The 22,038-nt window shown below is 33.7% G+C and overlaps 2 protein-coding genes across 5 annotated transcripts; one reads left to right on the top strand and one right to left on the bottom strand.

The window, feature by feature from the left end:
* Nucleotides 1-12,046: 12,046 nt before the first annotated feature.
* Nucleotides 12,047-15,594, top strand: LOC8258088 (protein GRAVITROPIC IN THE LIGHT 1). 4 transcript variants are annotated; one of them, XM_002518226.4, is made up of 2 exons: nt 12,047-12,359; nt 13,225-14,822. In XM_002518226.4, exon 2 carries the CDS (start codon nt 13,245-13,247, stop codon nt 14,568-14,570), a length of 1,326 nt encoding a protein of 441 aa, XP_002518272.1. In that variant the 5' UTR covers nt 12,047-12,359; nt 13,225-13,244; the 3' UTR covers nt 14,571-14,822. The 4 variants fall into 4 exon arrangements, with proteins under 4 accessions (XP_002518272.1, XP_015574153.1, XP_015574154.1 ...); XM_015718667.3 differs by having other exon boundaries at nt 12,048-12,304; nt 12,423-14,822; XM_015718668.3 differs by lacking the exon at nt 12,047-12,359 and adding an exon at nt 15,458-15,594 and having other exon boundaries at nt 12,366-14,605.
* Nucleotides 15,384-16,071, bottom strand: LOC8258089 (transcription repressor OFP17). The gene has a single exon (XM_002518227.4). It carries the CDS (start codon nt 16,069-16,071, stop codon nt 15,508-15,510), a length of 564 nt encoding a protein of 187 aa, XP_002518273.1. The 3' UTR covers nt 15,384-15,507.
* Between the last annotated feature and the right edge of the window lie 5,967 nt (nt 16,072-22,038).

Below are 22,038 nucleotides of genomic sequence, written 5' to 3'. Positions count from 1 at the left end.
GCTAGCAACCACATGTGTGGGCACAAGCACCTATTCAAAGAGATGCGAGATGTTGAAGATTGATAGGTCATAAATAGTTATATTTATTGTGTTTAATTCCCTTACGATTTGGTTGAATAATATACTTAATTATGGAAATTCTGTTTATTCTGACTTAGGTGATGAAATATCAAGGATGGAGCAAAATTCAGCCTGAAGACATGTTTTAAGTCATCATTTGTCAAAAACCAAGTCTTTTGGAGGAGGTGCAGAAATCTGCACAGAAGATCACTGTCGACAAGGTGTGACCACGCCTTACAGCCCATGAGCTCCGCAGAAATTTGTGCAGAAGACTACTGTCAACAAGGCGTGACCACGCCTTGCGTCCCATAAGCTGCTAAAAGATGTGAAAGAGAGCTTCAAAATTTTCAGAGATTAATTTGTGGTGGACCTATCCCTAGTTAATTTCCTTTATTTTTGGAAGTGTTAGATTAATAGAACTTTCTTCCATGTATTTAGGGTTTTAATTTATTTAGATCACTCTTAATCTTATCCTTCCTTATAAGGATAAGATTAAATAGGAAGCATATTTCTTTTTTATAAGGATTCTACTATTAGGGTTTAGGGTTTTACTTCCTATATAAGGACGGCTACATACTTTGAGCTGAGAATTCATATTCTTATTCTTCTTCTACTCTCTACAATTCTTGTGAATTCTTACTCCACCATGAGTGGCTAAGTTCTTAGTTTCTAATTCAAGAGTGAATGAATTCCAATTGTGATTTTGTGAGGCTTTGTGCTTAACATAATTCTTCTTTAATTCAAGTATTCTTTATTTCTTGTTCTTATTATTTATGAATTATTGATATTGATTGAACTGAAGACTCAACTTTGATATTAATTTTTCTATTGCTAAACTTTAAGTTTGTGATCCGTAATTGTCATGACCGATTGACACAATAGTAAGAAGCTGGCTTATGTGTGTGTGATTGCAGCTTATTCGAATTACATAGCTTGCATGATAGGCTCTAGGGAAATAAAGGAACAAGGTTATTTCAATTATCTAAATTAAATTAATGTTGGTTTAGTCATTCTCATTATTCTTAATGCTATCATTAAGTTGATATGGAACGCTATCGTGCCCAGTTGACTAATGATAAGTCTTGATTTGGATGTTGGGTTTGAGTCAACTGTATTAGGAGAATTACACTTATTGCGGCTTTTTCGAATAAGTAGACTAAGTACTTGAATAGAAGAATTGATATTTTAGCCTATGATAATGATTACAATTGGATGGAATTAGCACTCTTGAATTGGAAATTTGTTAAGATTGATTTTTATTTACTTTAATATTCAGCCTTCATTATTTTCTGCTTGTTTATAATTTTGATTCAAACATTCAAGATCCCCCCTTTTATTTTACTTTGAGAAGCTATCCACGTTGGTTCCCTTGGGATTCGACCTGGTTTCACTATTTCTACAAGTTAGTTTAGGAAAATCAGTAATTTATTTTGAAGGGCTTCGACAACCCGTTCAAATTTGGGGCCGTTGTTGGGGAACCTATTTTAGTTTCTCATTGATTAATTTATTTGTTTATGACTCGTTCTTCTCAAGATATTGATTTGCAGTTTAATCCTGAAATTGAGAAGACAGCGCGCCGATTAAGAAAGGAGACTAAGCAAAGAAAAAGTTGTCTCATAGAGGAGTTAGAAATAGATTTAGCTATTGGCAACACATCTATTTTTCAAGAAGTTACAGAAAATATGGCGAATAGAACTCTCAAAGAGCTAGCTGCACCGGATTTAAATCAACAACCTTTATGCATTACATTTCCTAATATTGCAGTTGATTTTGAATTAAAATCTGGTTTAATTCACTTACTCCCTTCTTTTCGTGGATGTGCAAGTGAAGATCCTCATAAACACTTGAAAGAATTTCATATTGTATGCTCCGGAATGAAACCACATGGTGTGACCGAAGAGCAAATAAATCTTAGAGCTTTTCCCTTTTCTTTGAAGGATAAAGCAAAAGATTGGCTCTATTATCTACCTTCCGGTTCAATAACAACATGGAACGAGATGAAAAGATTGTTCTTAGACAAGTTTTTCCCTGCAACAAGAGCTGCCAACATTATAAAAGAAATTTGTGGCATAACACAGTTCATTGGAGAAACGTTGTATGAGTATTGGGAAAGGTTCAAGCAACTGTATGCTAAATGCCCACATCATCAAATCTCTCCGCAACTCCTAATCCAATATTTCTATGAAGGATTATTGCCAATGGATAGGAGTATAATTGATGCAGCAAGTGGTGGAGCTTTGGTAGACAAAACACTTGAAGAAGCCAAGCAATTGATTTCAAACATGGCTGAAAATTCTCAACAATTTGGTACAAGAGCTGATGGAGCTATTAGGCGAGTTAATGAGGTAAGCACTAAAAATCTTGAAAATCAAATTTCTGATTTAACTACTTTGGTTCGTCAAATGGTTGTAGGGCAATTGCAAATGGAAAAAGTTTGTGGAATATGCTCAGTTCAAGGACATCCCACCGATATGTGTCCAACATTGCAACAAGACTCCATGTAAGAAGCTAATGCTCTAGGCGGATTTACTAGTCAACCTCAAAGGAAGTATGACCCCTTTTCCAATTATTATAATCCTGAATGGTGAGATCACCCGAATTTGAGCTATGGAAACCAAGGAGGACAATAAAAGTATCCTTCCCAGAATTTTAATAAACCACCTCAAGCTTCAAATTCAGGTATGTCCTTGGAAGATATTGTTAAAAATCTTGCTAACAATGCTCTTCAATTTCAACAGGAAACTAGTTCAAGCATTCAGAATTTAGGCAATCAAATTACTCAATTGGCTACATCGGTTAGTAAATTGGAGGCTCAAAATTCTGAAAAACTACCTTCACAACCAGAGATAAATCCAAAGGAGAATGTCAGTGCAATTTTTTTAAGAAGTGGAAAAGAGATTCCTTCAGGGTCGATTACACTTAAGAAAAGTGAACCGAGCAAGAAAAAGAAAGAAGAAGCTTCCTCTAAAGCATCACGTGGGATAAAATTCGATCCTCCTCTATCTCTTTCATCTCATACTCCATTACCTCCTTTTCCTAGTAGATTAGCTAAGCCAAAAGAAGATGAGCAAGAAAATGAGATCCTGGATACATTTAGGAAGGTGGAGATAAATATTCTGTTGTTGGATGCTATCAAGCAAATTCCTAAATATGCAAAGTTCTTGAAGGAACTGTGCACAAACAAAAGAAGGATGAAGGAAAAGGAGAAAGTGGTGGTAAGTAAGAATGTGTCGGCAATCTTGCAAAAGAATATGCCCGAAAAATGCAAGGATCCAAGTATGTTTTCATTACCTTGTGTTATTGGTAATACGAAAATTGAGCGTGCCATGTTAGATTTAGGAGCTTCCATTAATGTCATGCCATTTTCTATCTATCAAGAATTGAAACTAAATAACTTGCAAAAGACTGGTGTAATGATTCAATTAGCTGATCACTCTTATATTCATCCCCTTGTAGTTGTTGAAGATGTTTTGGTGCAGGTTAATAAGCTCATATTTCCTGTCGACTTTTACATTTTAGAAATGGATGGTAATTCCTCATTAAAATCAGCTTCGATTTTATTAGGACGACCATTTATAAAAACTGCTAAGACAAAGATTAATGTAGATGAGGGTACTCTCTCCGTAGAGTTGATGGAGAGATTGTCAAATTTAATATTTTTTATGCAATAAAATATCCTAATAATTTACATTATCTTTGCCATACTGATGTAATTAATCCAATTGTGCAGGAAGTATTTGCAAAAGAAAATGTTAGTGATGAGCAAGAATTAGATGCACAATCTAATTTAGAAGTGGAAATTAGAAGCTTGGATTCGAATAAAATTTTCAAACTGAATGGTCATAGATTGAAGATCTTCCATGAGGGGGAAATTGCTTTATGTCTCATTAGTTTTCCTTCGGATCACCCCACTTATTTGGATGACTCAAATATTTTATCATTCCGTCGAGTATAACGACGTTAAACAATTGCGCTATTAGGAGGCAACCCAAATACTTGCTTTATTTTTTTTATTTTTATTTTTTTTTTCTTTCACTTAGTTTATTTTGTTTTTAGTTTTTAGTTTTTAATTTTTTTTTATAAAAAAAAAAAAAAGAAAAAAAATTTTCAATTCTTTTTTTCTGGCAGGAGACTAATTTCTATAAGGCATGACCACGCCTTGTTCCCAAACATCTACTGTTCTCTAAAAAAATTAAAAAAGAAAATTCTATTGTTACTCTTACAGAAGCTCGCTTCTTACAAGGCGTGACCACGCCTTGTTTCAAGCTGTCTTCTGTTTCGTTTTGAAAAACTCTACCTCAAAATTACAAAAGCTCGCTTCTTACAAGCCGTGACCACGCCTTGTTTCAAGCTGTCTTCTGTCTTGTTTTGAAAAACTGCACCTCAAAATTACAGAACCTTGCTTCTTATAAGGCGTGACCACGCCTTACTTCAAACCACTCTTTTATTCTTATTATTATTTTTTTTATTTTTTTTTGTTGTTCTTTTTTTTATTATTATTTTTTTTTGTTTTCTATTATTTTTATTTAATATTTTTAAATTTTATTATTATTATTTAATTTTTTTATTTTTAATTTATTATTATTATTATTATTATTTATTTTTGTGCTTAAAAAAAGAGAGAGAAAAAAGAAAAGAGAACGTTTTATTTTGCCATAGCCACTAACGTTTTATTTTCTTTTGCAGCAGCCATCACCAAAACTTTCTATTTTCACTGGGCGGTTCTACCTCCTTTCCCACCATCACCACTCACTATTCAGTCCGAGTTGCTCGCAAATCAGGGGAGTTTCATATTTCTTTTCATTTCTTTTGTGAGCCATTTTCTTTTTGATACATTGAGGACAATGTATAGTTTAGGTGTGGGGGAGGAATATGATAATTACATGATTTTCTTTTCTTTTTGAAATTTTTTTTTATGCTTATAATTAGGTATGCTTTAATTCATATGCGCTAATTTTTCTTTTGCAACCTTGAGTTTTGTTTTGATAACCTGGAATACCATGTAAGTTAGAAATATATTTTTGGTTTGAATTTCAATGCATGAAAGGGGGATAAGCATGATTAATGTTTCTTTAAAACTATCCGAAGGTATCTCATTATTTTATTGATTAAAAATGCACAAGACTTGATACAAATGTAAACATTCAAGTGAGCTTTTGAGCCTTAGAACAGTTCATTATATTTTGCTCTGATGTTTTTTATGAGTGTTATCAAACTAGTATGATTATTCTAGAACTTGCTTCTGAATTCATGTTGATACCACATTTTTTGATTGATGCTTTAATATGATAAGGGCATTTAGGATTAACCTATTCTTTGACTCTTAAAAGACCTACCTTGTTGATTTTCCTTTTAGTTAGCCACTTTGAGCCTATTTTCCATTTTCTTTTTAATACATGTTGTTTAACCCAAGACCTTTCCTTTGCTACCTCTATTTTTCTACCCTTGTCAAGACAAGAAGGGAAGTGTTGCATGGTACAAATAAAACAAAAAAAGAAGAGAAAAAAAAAGAAACAGAAAAAAAAGGAAGAAAAAGAGGAAAAGAAAGTTGATATCTATTCCTTTCATGAAGAGGAGAATTGAAAAAGTATTCATCAGATATACTGAATTAAATTGTTACTCCTCACAAGTTCTCATATAAAATGTGGGAATAAATATCAACTTTCGAAATTTTTGTAGTATGCTTCATGGACGTGGCATAAGTTATCATGCAAGAATCTAATATTTTTGTCTTAATTATAAAACATTTCAGCTCTTCCTTTATCACACCCTTTCCTAAGCCCCATTACAACCCTTGTAAAGTCCCTTCGATTTTTGCATCTAATTCATGTGTAGTGGTGGAGACTTGATTCATTAGCAAGCTTATGGTAATAACATGCTATGTTTTGATTCCAAGAGTAAATGCACCCTAAACACTTTGAGAGTATTGAGTGAAACCATGTCAGGGTGTTAAATCTCATTGCTTTGATTTTGATGAATTATTGAGATACCTGTTCTTTTTACAAAATTTATCCTATGAGTGTTAATCTCTTAATTGTCATTATTATTCAGCTCATTAATGTATGTTTAATTTATTTGGTATTTGAGGAGATTAAAAGAGATGAAAGAAAGGTTAAAAGGAGAATTGGTATGTTGAATTGAGGTATGCTTGAGGACAAGCATAAATTAGGTGTGGAGAAATTTGATAGGTCATAAATAGTTATATTTATTGTGTCTGATTCCCTTGCGATTTGGTTGAATAATGTACTTAATTGTGAAAATTCTGTTTATTCTCACTTAGGTAATGAAATATCAAGGATGGAGCAAAATCCAGCCTGAAGACATGTTTTAAGTCATTATTTGTCAAAAACCAAGTCTTTTGGAGGAGGTGCAAAAATCTGCATAGAAGATCACTGTCGACAAGGCGTGTGACCACGCCTTACAGCCCATGAGCTCCGCAGAAATCTGTGCAGAAGACTACTATCAATAAGGCGTGACCACGCCTTGTGTCCCATGAGCTGCTAAAAGATGTGAAAGAGAGCTTCGAAATTTTTAGAGATTAATTTGTGGTGGACCTATCCCTAGTTAATTTTCTTTATTTTTGGAAGTGTTAGATTAATAGAACTTTCTTCCATATATTTAGGGTTTTAATTTATTTAGATCACTCTTAATCTTATCCTTCCTTATAGGGATAAGATTAAATAAGAAGCATATTTCTTTTTTATAAGGATTCTACTATTAGGGTTTAGGGTTTTGCTTCCTATATAAGGACGGCTAGATACTTTGAGCTGAGAATTCATATTCTTATTCTTCTTCTACTCTCTACAATTCTTGTGAATTCTTACTCCACCATGAGTGGCTAAGTTCTTAGTTTCTAATTCAAGAGTGAATGAATTCCAATTGTGATTTTGTGAGGCTTTGTGCTTAACATAATTCTTCTTTAATTCAAGTATTCTTTATTTCTTGTTCTTATTATTTATGAATTATTGATATTGATTGAACTGACGACTCAACTTTGATATTAATTTTTCTATTGCTAAACTTTGAGTTTATGATCCATAATTGTCATGAACGATTGACACAAGTAGCAAGGAGCTGGCTCATGTGTGTGTGATTGCGGCTTATTCGAATTACATAGCTTGCATGATAGGCTCTAGGGAAATAAAAGAACAAGGTTATTTCAATTATCTAAATTAAATTAATGTTGGTTTAGTCATTCTCATTATTCTTAATGCTATCATTAAGTTGATATGGAACACTATCATGCCCAGTTGACTAATGATAAGTTTTGATTTGGATGTTGGGTTTGAGTCAACTATATTAGGAGAATTAGACTTATTGCGGCTTTTTCGAATAAGTAGACTAAGTACTTGAATAAAAGAATTGATATTTTAGCCTATGATCATGATTACAATTGGATGGAATTAGCACCCTTGAATTGGAAATTTGTTAAGATTGATTTTTATTTACTTTAATATTCAGCCTTCATTATTTTCTGCTTATTTATAATTTTGATTCAAACATTCAAAATCCCCCCTTTTATTTTACTTTGAGAAGCTATCCACATTGGTTCCCTTGGGATTCGACCTGGTTTCACTATTTCTACAAGTTAGTTTAGGAAAATCAGTAATTTATTTTGAAGGGCTTCGACAACCCGTTCAAAGATGGACACGTATCATTTGGTGATGCATCAAAGATTCAAGTTAAGGGCCGAGGTAAAATCTGTTTTTATTAAAAAGATGGTAAAGAAGGGTCGATTGAGAATGTCTATTATGTGCCTGACTTGAAGAGTAACATCCCTAGTATGGGACAACTCGTGGAGAAGGGTTACTCGGTATTCATGAAAAATCAGGTACTGCAATTAAAAAGCAACCAAGGGCGCCTGGTAGCACTAGTCGAAATGGCCAAAAATTGCATGTACAAGCTCAACTTGCGAAACGTACGGGAAAAGTGTCTACAACTCGACATGGAGGACAAATCGGCATTGTGGCATCTAAGATATGGTCACCTCCATTATGGTGGGCTAAAGGAGTTGGCCAAGAAGAACATGGTCCATGGATTACCGGACATGGACTACACCACCAAGTTTTATGAAGGATGTTTACTTGGCAAGCAAGCAAGGACCTCATTTCCAGAAAAGGCAGAATACCGTGCGAAAAAAAACTCTCGAGTTAATACACATCGACATATGCGGTCCGATCACACTTAAGTCATTTAGTGAGAAGATATATTTTATCACTTTCATTGATGATTACATAAGAAAAACGTGGGTGTATTTTTTGAAAGAAAAATCTGAGGCATTCGAGGTGTTCAAGAAATTCAAGGTGTTAGTTGAGAAGATGACCAGTTCTTATATCAAAGCTTTACGGTCAGATAGAGGTGGAGAGTACATATCAACCGTTTTCACGAATTATTGCGAGGAACAAGGGATCAAGAGATTCTTAACCGCACCCTACTCACCTCAACAAAATGGTATGGCCGAGAGAAAGAATTGGACTATTCTTGACATGGTTCGGTCAATGTTGAGAAGTAAAGATATGCCGAAAAATTTATGGGCAGAAGCAATACAATGTGCCATGTATGTGCAAAATCGATGTCCATATGCGAGATTGGCAGACCAAACACCACAGGAAACTTGGAGTAGATAGAAACCTACTGCATCGCATTTTAAAGTATTCGATAGTGTAGACTATGCGCACATACCAAATCAAAGAACGACCAAACTAGATGATAAGAGTAAGAAGTACGTATTTATCGGGTATGATGAGAAGACGAAAGCTTTCAGGCTATTCGACCCGATTGAAAAAAAGGTGGTTGTAAGACGAGATGTGCAAGTGAATGAAAAAAGTGCATGGGACTGGAACAATCAAAAGGAGGTGATGCAAAATGAAGAAAAAGGAGAATCATCAACCGCTACACCGATAATAACACCAACAATCACTAAACATCTGATGATGAAGAAGATCTGAGACAACCAAGGATGCGAAGCATGCAAGATTTATACGACTCGACAAGTAAGGTACATTTAATTTGTCTTTTGGCGGATGCCGAAACAATTATGTTTGAAGAAGCAGTACGAGATAAAGAATGGCAAGCTGCGATGGATGAAGAGATAAAGGCTATCGAAAGAAATAAAACTTGAGATTTGGTGGATTTGCCGAAAAGATATCGGCCCATAGGAGTAAAATAGGTATATAAGAAAAAGATGAATGTCAAAGGCGAGATAGAAAAATACAGGGCATGACTGGTTGTAAAGGGCTATAGACAAAAAGTAGGGATCGACTATGATGAAGTCTTTACCCTGGTTGTGAGAATATAAACAATTTGACTTCTAATTGCTCAAGCAGCTCAATTCAAATGGAAAATTTTTCAAATGAATGTTAAGTCGGCATTTTTGAATGGCGTGCTAGAAGAGCAGGTGTATGTGGAATAACCACCCGGGTACATGAAAGCTGGAAAGGAAAGTAAGGTATTAAAGTTGAGGAAGGCTCTATATGGATTGAAGCAAGCACCCCGAGCATGGAATATCCGTATCGATACCTACTTCAAGGAGAATGAGTTTACTCAATGCCCATACAAGCATGCACTATATGTGAAAAAGAATGAATATGATTTGCCTTTTGTCACTTTTTATGTTGATGACTTCATATTTATGGGGAATAATGCTGAGATGATAGAGAAATTTAAAAGCGTGATGACTCAGGAATTCGAGATGACGGATTTGGGTTTGATGAAGTATTTTCTTGGTCTAAAGGTTAGACAAGGAAAGACGGGAATTTTTGTGTCACAAGAAGCATATGCGAAAGAAATTTTAAAGAAGAACAAAATGGCATATTGCAACTCGGTATTAACATCGATGGAACTCGGTACAAAACTTTCTAAGCTTGACGATGGAGAACGAGTAGATGCAACCAAATAGCGAAGTCTAGTTGGAAGTCTCCGCTATCTCACATGCACAAGGCTAGACATTTCTTATAGCATTGGAGTAGTAAGTCGGTTCATGGAGGAGTCGGTCTACACACATTTGAAAACAGTAAAGAGAATTTTGTGGTATATTCGTGGAACTGAATCCCTTGGATTATTCTACTCCAAAACCGATGATTTCAAACTAGTAGGATATTCCGACAGCGATTGGTGTGGAGATATAGATGACCGAAAGAGCACATCAGGATATGTGTTCTATGTTGGGAACACAGTATTCACCTGGCTGTCGAAGAAGCAACCAATTGTGACGCTCTCAACTTGCAAAGCTGAATATGTGGCAGCATTTTGGTGTGTGTGCCACGCAATTTGGTTAAGAAATTTGCTAAAAGATGGAGAATCCACAACATGAGGCAAGCGATATTCGAGTTGACAATAAATTAGCGATCGAATTGATGAAAAATCCAATGAATCATGAAAGGAGCAAACATATCGATGTTCGTTTTCATTTTATCCGAGATCATCTCAAGGAAGGAAGCGTGAAAATAGTTCATGTCGCAAGTCGTGATCAAGTTGCAGATATTTTTATGAAACCACTACTGACAGTGCTATTCGAGAATTATAGGAGGATACTCGGGATAAAGGATAGAAGAGAATTAAATTTAAGGAAAAAAAATATTGATAAATAAACTTAATCCGATATTGAAGACAGACATTAAAGGCGGGACTGCACAGTGAATAGTTTTTTAAGGCTAATTAATGAGCTAAGTTGAAGGGGCAAACGTTGCTCAGTCTGGGGGTATGACCTATCAAATTAAAGGTCTTTAAGTCTAGTTTTTAATGGTGAAGGTTTCATGTCATTTGGAGTTTTCTATAATAAGTTATGACTGTTTTAGTAACTGTAGGTCAAAGTTAAGAACAACTGTTTTAGAATTAAATTTTGGATACGAATTTTAAGGATATGTTTTAATGTTAAGAGTCTATAAATTGAGGTAGCATTATGTGAAGAATGTAAGAGAGATAGAAAAAAATAAAATAAAAAATTTAATAGAAAATATTGCATTTTTTGTGTCCTCTCTTCTTCCAATAGAAAAACTCGGTTTTATCATTGAATACAGGAGGGTCTACCTATCATCGTAATATAACTATCTTCCTTTTTGTCAAAGGAGAAGACATAAGTGTTTATTGCAATCTTTTGAATGTTGAATCCCAGTTGCATTTTCCATGCTGCTCCAAGAGCTTGTTTGATAACATATGTACTATAATTCCTAAAGGAGATGACTTTGCCAACAAGAGTGATACTACATTCTTTGTGCGAGTCATCAGAAAGAGTGATTAGATCAAGCTCAGGTCCCCGACAACTTAGGTTTTCAGTCTTGCTAATAAGCTCTTCAATAGAGGAGGAGGATGAAGCCATAACTCTAATGAGAAAAAAGGCATGAAGATAGCGAAGAAAAATTAGGAAAGGAGGTTTTAGGTTGTGAAGGGGAAGAAAGAGGGAGGAGGGGATTTATGGTGGAGAGGAAGACTCTTCATTTTTCTAGGTTGGAGAGACCGAAGGTCTGCAATATTAGAAAGGAGGAAATGGGTTGCATGAACACTGTTTTGTAGTGGTAGAGGAACATGAAAAAGGTTAAGAAAAGACGTCTTAGTCATTAATGAGGTTGAAAGCTCAATAGTGATGGGAGGAAAGGTGAAACAACGGTAGAAGACTTAGGAGGGAGGAAGAGCTAAACCAACTAAAGATTAGAAGAAGCAGCTAAAAGGATAAACAACCGATGATGAGAAGCTAGAGAAGATAAAAGAAGCAGTTGGAGCTAGGTACTGGACGTCTTCCGGTCAGATAGCCAGGAATTCGGGGCTTTCCCACCTTTATAACTTAAACCTTAGCCAAGACCATGATTGTAATTATTAATTGATTATAATCTCACTACATCGAAAATGATTTATTGACTAAATCTGAATACAAAAGTTAAACTTAATGCATCTTAAAAAATCAAAGGTAAATTCATAATTTAATTTGAATATTGTTTGTTTTTAATATTAAAAGACCTTATTTTTATTACTCACTGACGCCTCCCAAATTGATGAGCCACCACTGTATTTAATAAGAGAAGCCAAATTATGTCGACAATCACTAATCCAGATTACGAGCACCCCAAAAAATGTTGACAAAATTTTCCATTTGGCCGTTTGAACAGAACGTCGTCGTTTCCCCATGGCCCTTCATTCACATACACTGGGTCATAATCCTTCACAGAATCTGGACGGCCATGATTGAACCTGCCAAAAGAGGAACTCGTATTTCCTTGGGATTCATGAAGCCTCTGACAGGGAACTGAAGGTAGAAAACGAAAACACACAACTTCGCGTGCGGTTATTATTAGATAATTTTGAAGGTAAATTAGCGTGCGGCAGTTTTTTATTTTTATTTTTTTTTACCTCTGCAATTTGTATCGCAGAAATAGAATTCAAAAACAAACACTACAAGCTGCTGCAAGTGCAACCCTCTGCTACTGCAATGCTACAGAATCTGTCTGTTCCATTTCCCCAAAAAATATTTAAAAAATATATATAGTTTGAACTTGAACCTCAAAACCTTTTATTTTCACACACAAAAACCAAAACCAGTTGTTCAATAAAGCCATTGAATAATGTAAACTCTCTCTCTCTCTCTCTCTCTTGTACTAAACGCCATTTTAAGGACCCTTAGTGATGATTTGAGCCAAAACCCAATGCAACTTTGAATTACCAGCTGCTTCTAGATCAGAGATACAGTTGGGCGGCTTCAGGTTTTCTTGTTGTTTCTTCTTTTTAAGTTTCTTTCTTTAGAGTGTTTTTGTTGCTTGTTTTAACCTTGAATCTTGATGTTGAGAGGATGAAGCTCAAGTTGTAAGCTTGGGTTGTTGGTTTTATAAAGTTGTTTATGAACCCATTGATTGTTCGGGATTTTTTTATTTATTAGCTTAAAAAGATAACTCCTTTAGGTAGTTTGAATCTCTTCACCCTCTTTTTATCACAAATCCTGAATGCTAATATATTGTTTAATCAACTTCTTTTTCGTACTTAACCTTAATAACCTTTGTTTATTTTTTTAGTCCTTTTGCCCACTACCAGGGTTTAAGGCATTTGACCCGGAATCATGTTTCTAGTTTTAACTTAGTGCTTCTGTGCATTTTAAAAATGTTTTTTTTTCTCAGTATACTGTTTGTGAAAGTTAAAAACATTACTGTGAATTTCATCATTAGATCTGTCTCTGTTTAGGGTCTTAGTCCTTTCAAGTGATGGAGCATGCCACCAGTATTAAACCCTCTAAACCCTCTCCAAACATATCTGAGATGGTGTCTAAATTTGCAAAAATTTGCAAATTGAGATCCATTGGTGTCTTTTCCAATGAAAACCCAAATCAGCAACACCATCAATACCAGCACTGCCTCAATAACAACAATGTGCCATCAGTGAGTGAAGATAGCAGTGATGCCACTGAGGAGACAGAATGTGATGGTGAGAAAATCCATCCGCAGCCTGCTGTAGTTCCATCCAAGAGGCACGTATGTGGTGGAGGAGATTATGTTCTTCAGTTATTTGATGCAGTTTCTGCTTTGAAATTAGCTTACATTCAGCTTCAGGAAGCCCATGTTCCATATAATCCGGATAAGATTGTAGCTGCTGATGAAAATATTGTGGTTCAGCTCGAAGCACTTTGTAAGATCAAACGGACTTATAAGGAGAAACGATTCATAGATTCGAAGCTTGGTTCCTGTCATTCTGATCTACGAACAAAAATTGAAGTTAATGAGAGGCTGTTAGAGAAACTAAAGTCCCAAAATAGAGCTAAAGATGCCGAGATTGCTCGATTGAGACAGCAACTCCATGATTTGGATTCAGGGACTGCAATATTAGTAGAGAAGATGAGGCAGAAAAGTTTGGAGATAAAAAATAGGAGGATACTCAATATTGCCATGTTTGAGGATACCTTTAAGATGGCTTCAAAGTCTATTCATGATTTTGCAAAGCCGATGATAAGCTTGATGAAAGCTTCAGGTTGGGATTTAAACCTGGCAGCAAATTCTATTGAAAGTGGGGTTGTCTATTTTAGGAGGTCAGATAAGAAGTATGCATTTGAAGCCTACATTGCCCGCAGAATGTTTCATGGGATAGCACTTAAATCCTATAATGTGAATGGCGTTATGCGGTATGATGATCCCATCAATTCTCTGATAGAAGATTCCAGTTCAGGATTTTCATCTTTCTGCAGAAAAAAGTACCTATTTGTTGTTCATCCAATGATGGAGATGTCCTTCTTTGGTAATTTAGACCAGAGGTTGTTTGTATTGAGCGGCAAGCATCCGAGAACACCTTTCTATCAAATATTTGCAAGAATGGCGAAGTGGGTCTGGGTGCTACAAGGGATTGCAACGTCAGTTGATCCCAACGCTGAAATGTATGCCGTGAATAGAGGAAGCATATTCTCAGACATTTATATGGAACCTATCCAAGCGGATATTCCTAATAGAGGACAATCTGATTCAAAGGTTGAGTTTATGGTCATGCCTGGGTTCAGATTTGGAGACATATTGATGAGGTGTCAGGTTTATCTTTCCTGCTAAGTGAGGGTGCTCTAATAATTGGCAACCTTGAAAAGGTAATCATCAATTGTTTCGATTGCCCCAGTACGCAGCTTAACTTAGTTGAAAGCAAATGTTTTATCAGTAGATCATAGCTAGCATATTTTACAGTGACCCAGAAGCTCAGTGCTTGTACTTCTTACCTGTCATTTCTACATCTAATTTTTGCTGTAAGCTGCAAGATTTTTGTTGTATGCTTTATGAACTGTAAATAGATATCTACTTGATTGTGTCCCTTACTCTGTTTTTATTTTATATTTTTACTATTCCTTTTGGTGTATGATGCTGCCATTTTATCCATTCTTTATTGGCTGGTGAGCTGAGAGTAGACCAAAAGATAACATAATGTTTCAGCATAATCTGTCCAAGTACCTGCAGAGCTTACTGATCCTCCTGCATAACTATATAAATAACAGTGACAGAATAATCTTCTCTGATCAGATTATAGAGACTTTGAAATATGACTTTGAAGCTCAAGGTTTAAGATGTTTTCTGCTTTTTTATTAGATGCTACAGGCATGATTCAAATTTTAGATCTATAGGGCCATTTATATATATTATCTTGCAAGCCTAGAGGTACAATGAAGTTTAGCTTTCTTTTTTTTTTTTTTGTACTCTCCTTGGGCCTGTTTTTCCATTTTCGAATATGTTCTTCAGGTCTTGCTAGTAGAAGTGCTATTGGGTTTGCTTGAACTGTACTGTATCATGAATTGCAGAATATGAACCTTGCAGTTAACATTATTTTTGTTAGCTTAAAATTTTTATCTTCTATAATGTCAAGTCAAGACTATAATCTTTGAGAATTAGCTTATTCCGTTTAGTATCTACTTGTGTTACAATTTTCTAATACAAAGACCAACGGAGGTCAGTATTTTTTTCCTTGCACTGTGGACCTGTGGTACCAAGACTAGCAGCAGAATTACTTGGAACTATCAACATCATTGTCATCCTCTGGAAGAAACAGGTCCTTGCAGAGCTCTCCATAGAATCTACACACCAAATCAATGAAGACGGGGCACTTCAGATTCTTCCAGCAGTAGAGAAGCTCTTCTACATCCATCAAATCCCTCACTTTTCCTTCTTCAACAATCATCTCCACCAAATAGTTCTCGAAACTTCTGCATGCATCTTCCACATCTTCACTGCCCATGAAGCTTTCCCTCATGGCGGTTCTACTGGCCGTTATATAAGCAGGTGTAAGAGGTGATGGAAATAGCTTTTTCTCGTGCTCTGCTTTGGAGACACTCTTAAGCTCCGCAAGCCTGTTCATTTCCCTCGACTGCTTAGCCGGACAGAAAACTGAATGTAAGACCGTAAGAAACCAGTTTCTTACAGGCCTTGTTCCAGTCTTGCTGCGGGAAGCACGAAACCGAAGAGATCTTATAAAGACAGGTTTCCTGATCTTGAACCTAAAGGTTAAAAGTAGTTTTCTGCATGGTTTCACAAGCTTGGATTTGAAGGCAACTAATGCTTTCATTTTCATCTCTAATGATTAGGAGAAGAGTGTAGATGAAGAAATAGAACAGAATGGTGGCTTTCTGTTGCTTTTGGTTAGTCTATGAAGAGAAGGGTGGTATGTAAAGAGGTAGATATATGCTCCATTGATGGTTGGTGTACCATAGGGAGAGAGATTCAGTGGAGTTTGTTGCAGAAGACAGTAAGGTTTAAGGACTTTATTGAGTTCACGTCTTGGAGTCAGAAGAGTGGCATCCCATAAACTATCCCACCTCCTGGGATTTGTACAGGTTTTATATAAAAATCAGTCATTTAATGTGCACGTGTTTTAAGGGGCTATTGCTATTATTTTCTTTTTAAACAATTACAATTTTTTAAAGAGGGAAAACCTTTGTTGAACAATTATGGTTTTTTAGAGAGAGAAAAAAAACCGGAGGCTCAAGGCTCCTGATCATCAGGGAGGTGCAATTTTTCTTATTATTAAATTGACTATAAGTATTTTTAATTTATAAAATTTAAATTAGATATGTTTATTTTAAAAATTTATATATATAAATATATAATTAAAATTTGACTAACACTAAATTAAATATATATGATAATAATTAAATAAAAATATATAATAGTAATAATAATAATTGAATAGAAGATATAAGTAACGGTATAAGTAACAATATATTATACAAGTTGAGAAAATTGTATTGATTTATTAATTAATATAATAATTATACTTTATAAACTAAGATTAAATTTATAATTATTAAAATATTTTTTAAGATTATAAATTATTGTTTATTAAAATAATTATTTAATTGAAAACTAACTTATTATTTCACATATTAGTTATATGTTATTTTTAATAATTAAAATTTTTATTTTAATTAAAAATAATATATCAATTAATAATATTTATTAATACAATAATTTTAATAAATACACCAAAACTTTTTTATATTTAAAGATTTGAGACCCATAAAATTTCTGATTTGAGAGATTTGAGGACTTAATATTTAATTTATTAGTGAAATAATAGTAACTAAAAATAAGATAAGTTATATTTAATTTATTAGTGAAATAATAGTAACTAAAAATAAAATAAGTTATTATCTCATCGTATTATATAAATAAAGTTGAAGAGATAAAATAATAATATAATAAAATAAAATATATTTTTTAAATTTTATTATAAAAATATTATTTTAAGATAAAATTTAAAAATTTATAATTAGCTATAATATAGCATTTATTCTTATTTAGAACTTGTTAGAATTAGAATATAATTTATAATTTTATAGAGATTATTTTTATATAAATTATCAGTATAGAACATATTATATTTAAAAATTACATAATAGTATTATGTGTTTATGCCACTATTAAAAATAAATAAATAAATATATATATATATATATATATATATATATATATATATATATATATATATATAAAATATTGTGGGCCCTCGCGGCTCAGCTTTCACCTCAGGGTGCTAGAAGGTATGTATCCCACATTTATTGCGAATTATATACACAAGGCATATTTACTCGGAGGATCAATTCTGGTACTTGGTTTTTCGACTATGCAAATGTGGCCGATGTTATTATCATTTTAATTATAACAAAATTTTAATTATAAAAAATTAGAGTCATATTTTATTTTAAGAGTATATATATTAATAATAAATTAAATATTATAATAAAATTTTAATAAATGATATAAATTATTGTATTAAAGTCAAAATCTAGTTTACTTTTTTTTTATTATACTATTAGTTAAGATATAATTAACATATAATTTTAAAATTAGAATTATTGTTAAATTAGAAATATACTTTATTAGTTAATATATAATCTATATTTATATAATTTAGTATTGAAAATAAAATAACTCTAAATTCTTTTATATCATTGCTATATTTATATATCAAATGTACATTCATACATCAAAATTATTGCTACATATTAAAGATTTTTGGAGCTCAGCTAATATATATATATATATATATATATATATATATATATATATATATATATATATATTATATTTATATTTATTTATATATATAGTAAAATCCTTTTATAGTTATACACTTAGGATTAGACTTGTTGATGAGTTTGGGTATCCGTCGGCCCGCTCAAATTCATTTAAAAAATTTCGGACTTGGACATCTATTTTTTATGTTAAATCCGCTCAAATCTGAATCCATAAAAGTCCACTTATTTTTTGGGCGAATTTGAAATATCATTTTTTTAAGGCCTGACCAATGATGCCGACACTATTCGAAAAGAAAAATATTGTATATTTTTATGATAGGCTGGGCTTGATCAAAAGTTTAGACTCGTATAGTCGAGCTGGGCTGAGCTCGGGCTTAGACTTGTAAATTTCAAACTCGACCAAGCCCGGCTCAAATTTTGAATAGATCTACTTGGGACCAAATAAAATTTATGATTATGAGAAGATCATAACTTAATAGAAGTTTGAGTACTTAGATTTTTCTTTTGACTTAATATTTTATTTGGCAAGTAATATGATAGCAACAAAAAATAAGACACGTCAATAATACAGTAAGATAAAATATAACATATATATATATATATATATTTGACTAAGTGGGAACTTGATAACCGAGCATTATATGCCGAATTGTCATAGCCGAGAAACACATATTTGACTAAGTCCAAATCCAAGTATAACTAGAAGTCTTGAAAACCAAGTTATGGTTGGACTCTAGCTGAGTAATCTGACCCGACTTAAAATTTTATTTTATGGCTAAGAAGACTAATAGAATAAGATTAGAGAATCTTAAGTACATGAAGTCCTATTTCTTATAGGACTAGGAGACCTTTTAGTCCCTATATAAGGGACTACGATACAACATATCAGGTAAATTTATTCTTCTACAATCAATATATACTTACCTTTGTAATATCATTACTGACTTATGATAAAGTGGGTGGCTAGATAACCTTGTCCGGTACTTTTTAACCATTGTTTCAAGTACTTTAGAGCTCGGATCGAATGGTAAGATATTTGTTGATAGCTAGGTTCTTTGACCAAGTTATCAATTAGCGTTGTCTATGGGAAAGTTTGAGCAAAAAAGCTTTATTTTTCTACCTTATCAAGCTAAATAACATCCAATCAGAATCAGAAATGAAGATGTTTTTCCTTTAGGAACTAGAACTATTGATCTACTTGGGATTAATCCCTCTCGAATTGATCCTCCTTATATCAATCTGCCATAAGTTGATCCACTAACATTAATTATACCAATATCGTCCCAGCCTTGGAAAAGAAACCTGTTTCACAATAATTTTACCCCAAAAAAGATCTTTAGTGGAAATTACACTATGAGGTCACCTCATATGGAAGACCTTTTAACTACATTACAGAGAGAGGTGAGACAAAGACCTCTAACACTTTTGTCTCAGCTCTTGTTCTATCCTACACCAATCACACCGCAAAGCCAACCTTTATGACTTCCTCAAAGTTCTTGGTAAGCAACTTCAGAAGATGTTGTCACCATATTTACATCGGTAAGTGGAAGAGTTGAAAAAGTACTATGAAAACATATTAGCTTGGACACTTGCGAGGTAGACCACACCTATCAGTACCAGCTAAGCTCCTATTGCGACTGATCAAACCATCAAGATCGGTCGGCCATCCATAATACAAGTATCGAGGCTGACAAATACTCAGAAAAGATAACCACTCGAAAGAGGAACAACCAAACTAGAGACACCAAGGAAGAGAGCTCTAGTTCTCAAACTCATGTGTTAGCCTAGATAATTTATTATAAGATTAAAGTCTCTAATTTTAATTTTAACACTTAAAATGCATCTAGAACTAATAAACTTTTCAGTGTTATTTATGTAGTAAAGATCATAGTTCAATATCCAAGTTTATCTGAAAATTGCGACCGCACCCCTTAAAGCGCAACTATGAAAAGTTCAAGTTTAAAGACAAAAGCTTTGGCATATTTAAAAAGAAAATCACGACCGTACCCAATAAGAGTTTTGAGGTAGAGACTACTGGTCCTTTTGAAATTGGAAATCGCGACTGCTATTGGTAAAGTGTGACTGCAAAATTCATGAAAGGTTGTGACCGTTGCAAATCGCCAACAAATATATTTAAAGTAGCCAATTCCTATATGTCATGTCAGATAATCGTTGGAGACATTTTAAGAATTTCGATCGCAATTTGTACTCTGACAATGTATTTAATGCACTATCTTAAAGCAAAAGACTGAGAGTTTTTGGAATTTTTTTTTTATTACAGCTCTTTGAGGTTTCTAAGGTATAAATACCACCTCAAATAGATTTAAATGGTTGATTAACAACCTCTAAAAGCCTGCAATTATTGTGCTTTAATTTTCTTTCTTCTTGCATTAAATTTCTTTAATTTTTGGTTGTTATAAGAGCTTGAATGCTCTTGGAAGGTTTGAGTTTTAGCCTAAACACTTGGGATTGAGTTGAGAGTTAGCCTAAAAAAACTCTTGTAAGGGTTATGTGTGAGCCATAAAACACAAGTGTAAAGGTTAGGTGCAAGCCTTAAATACTAAGTTAAGAGTGAACTTGAAAAAACCCCATTACAATTAAGTTGGAGTTAGTCAAATACTCGATTAGAGATTGACGAGTGGACGTAGGGTTGGTTAATACCTGAACCATTATAAATTGTGTGATGTACTTTCTTCAACTTCTTTCCTTCAACTCTATGAAGTTTTAGTTAACAACCATTCTCATATTTACCAATTCAACCCCTCCTTCTTGGTTCATAAGGGCAAATAAGTGGTATTAAAGCAAGGACTCTTTATCAAGCTTAAGTGCAAGAGTTAAAATATCAAGATGGCTGACTTGGGGATACACCATACTCTATTTCGATAGGTGCGATTATGCCCATTAGAAGTACAAGATGGAAATATATTTGGATAGTGATACGGTAGATGTATAGGATTGTGTGAGAAAGGAATGGAGACCACCAACCAAGCAAGAAGATGGTGTAAACATTCCTCTAGATAGAGACAAATAGGTGGATGCTCATAGAAGAGCAAATGGCAAAAACAAGAAAGCCATGATCATCTTCCTTAATTCACTATCTATATAAGAATGTGAAAAAGTTCAACATCTTCCTACCATGTGAAAAAGTTCAACATCTTCCTACCACCTATACAATTTGGAAGACCTTGAAGAATTACCATAAGGGAACCAAGCAAGTCAAATCCAAGAAAATCCAACTCTTGGTATGGAGTATGAACTCTTCAAGATGAAGCCTAATGCGAACATCACCACTATTAGGGCTGAAAATACGTGCTGTGTAATGTCTAATCGTGTCGTGTCGAGATACATATATAATATAAAAAGGGTTAACCCAAATAAGACCTATTTAACTAATTGTGTCAACAAATCAAACCCAAACATAGACACATTTATTAATTAGGTTAAACGGGTTGACCCGCATGTCAGCATCCATTTTCCATATCTAAATATTGAAAGAATTGTGAAAAACCTAATGATGAAATTTGTTATCCTTCTCGAGTCTTAGAGATTGAGAAGGGGCAAACGCAAAAGAAGGATAGGGATAATCGTACTTAAAATTACATTTTTAGAATCAATTTAGACCCATTTGACAGAAAAATAAAGTTTGAGGGGGAAAACGATAATTTTCATAAGTTCAGAGATTAAAATGTCAAAATCTTCAAATGTTTCAACCTTTAGAGCCAATCGGCTATATGCACAGCCAAATCGGCTCTACACATATTCGATCGATTTAGTATAGAGTCGAATTGGCTCTGTATAAAGTTGATTGGCTCTACACAGGCTGGTGGGCTAGTTTTTCGATCTTCACATTGTTTTACTTGCATTTTGGACCTAAAGTGCCAAAAATTGATAAAAATAAGCTTCTAGAACGTATCTATGATAATTATTAGACTCTTTAAATGTTTGTTGAAGATAATTGTTTAAAATTAAAAATAAAATTGTTTTTTACCTGATATTAATCT

Source organism: Ricinus communis, chromosome 2 (genome assembly GCF_019578655.1).
Source record: "Ricinus communis isolate WT05 ecotype wild-type chromosome 2, ASM1957865v1, whole genome shotgun sequence".
In the NCBI taxonomy this organism is placed as follows: domain Eukaryota; kingdom Viridiplantae; phylum Streptophyta; class Magnoliopsida; order Malpighiales; family Euphorbiaceae; genus Ricinus; species Ricinus communis.
The sequence above is the reverse complement of the archived record's forward strand: the minus strand, read 5'-3'. Positions and strand labels throughout refer to the sequence as shown.

Coding starts and splice junctions, on each gene's coding strand:
- LOC8258089 (XM_002518227.4), bottom strand. CDS start 16,071: ATGAAAATGAAAGCATTAGTTGCCTTCAAATCCAAGCTTGTGAAACCA.
- LOC8258088 (XM_015718668.3), top strand. CDS start 13,245: ATGGAGCATGCCACCAGTATTAAACCCTCTAAACCCTCTCCAAACATA.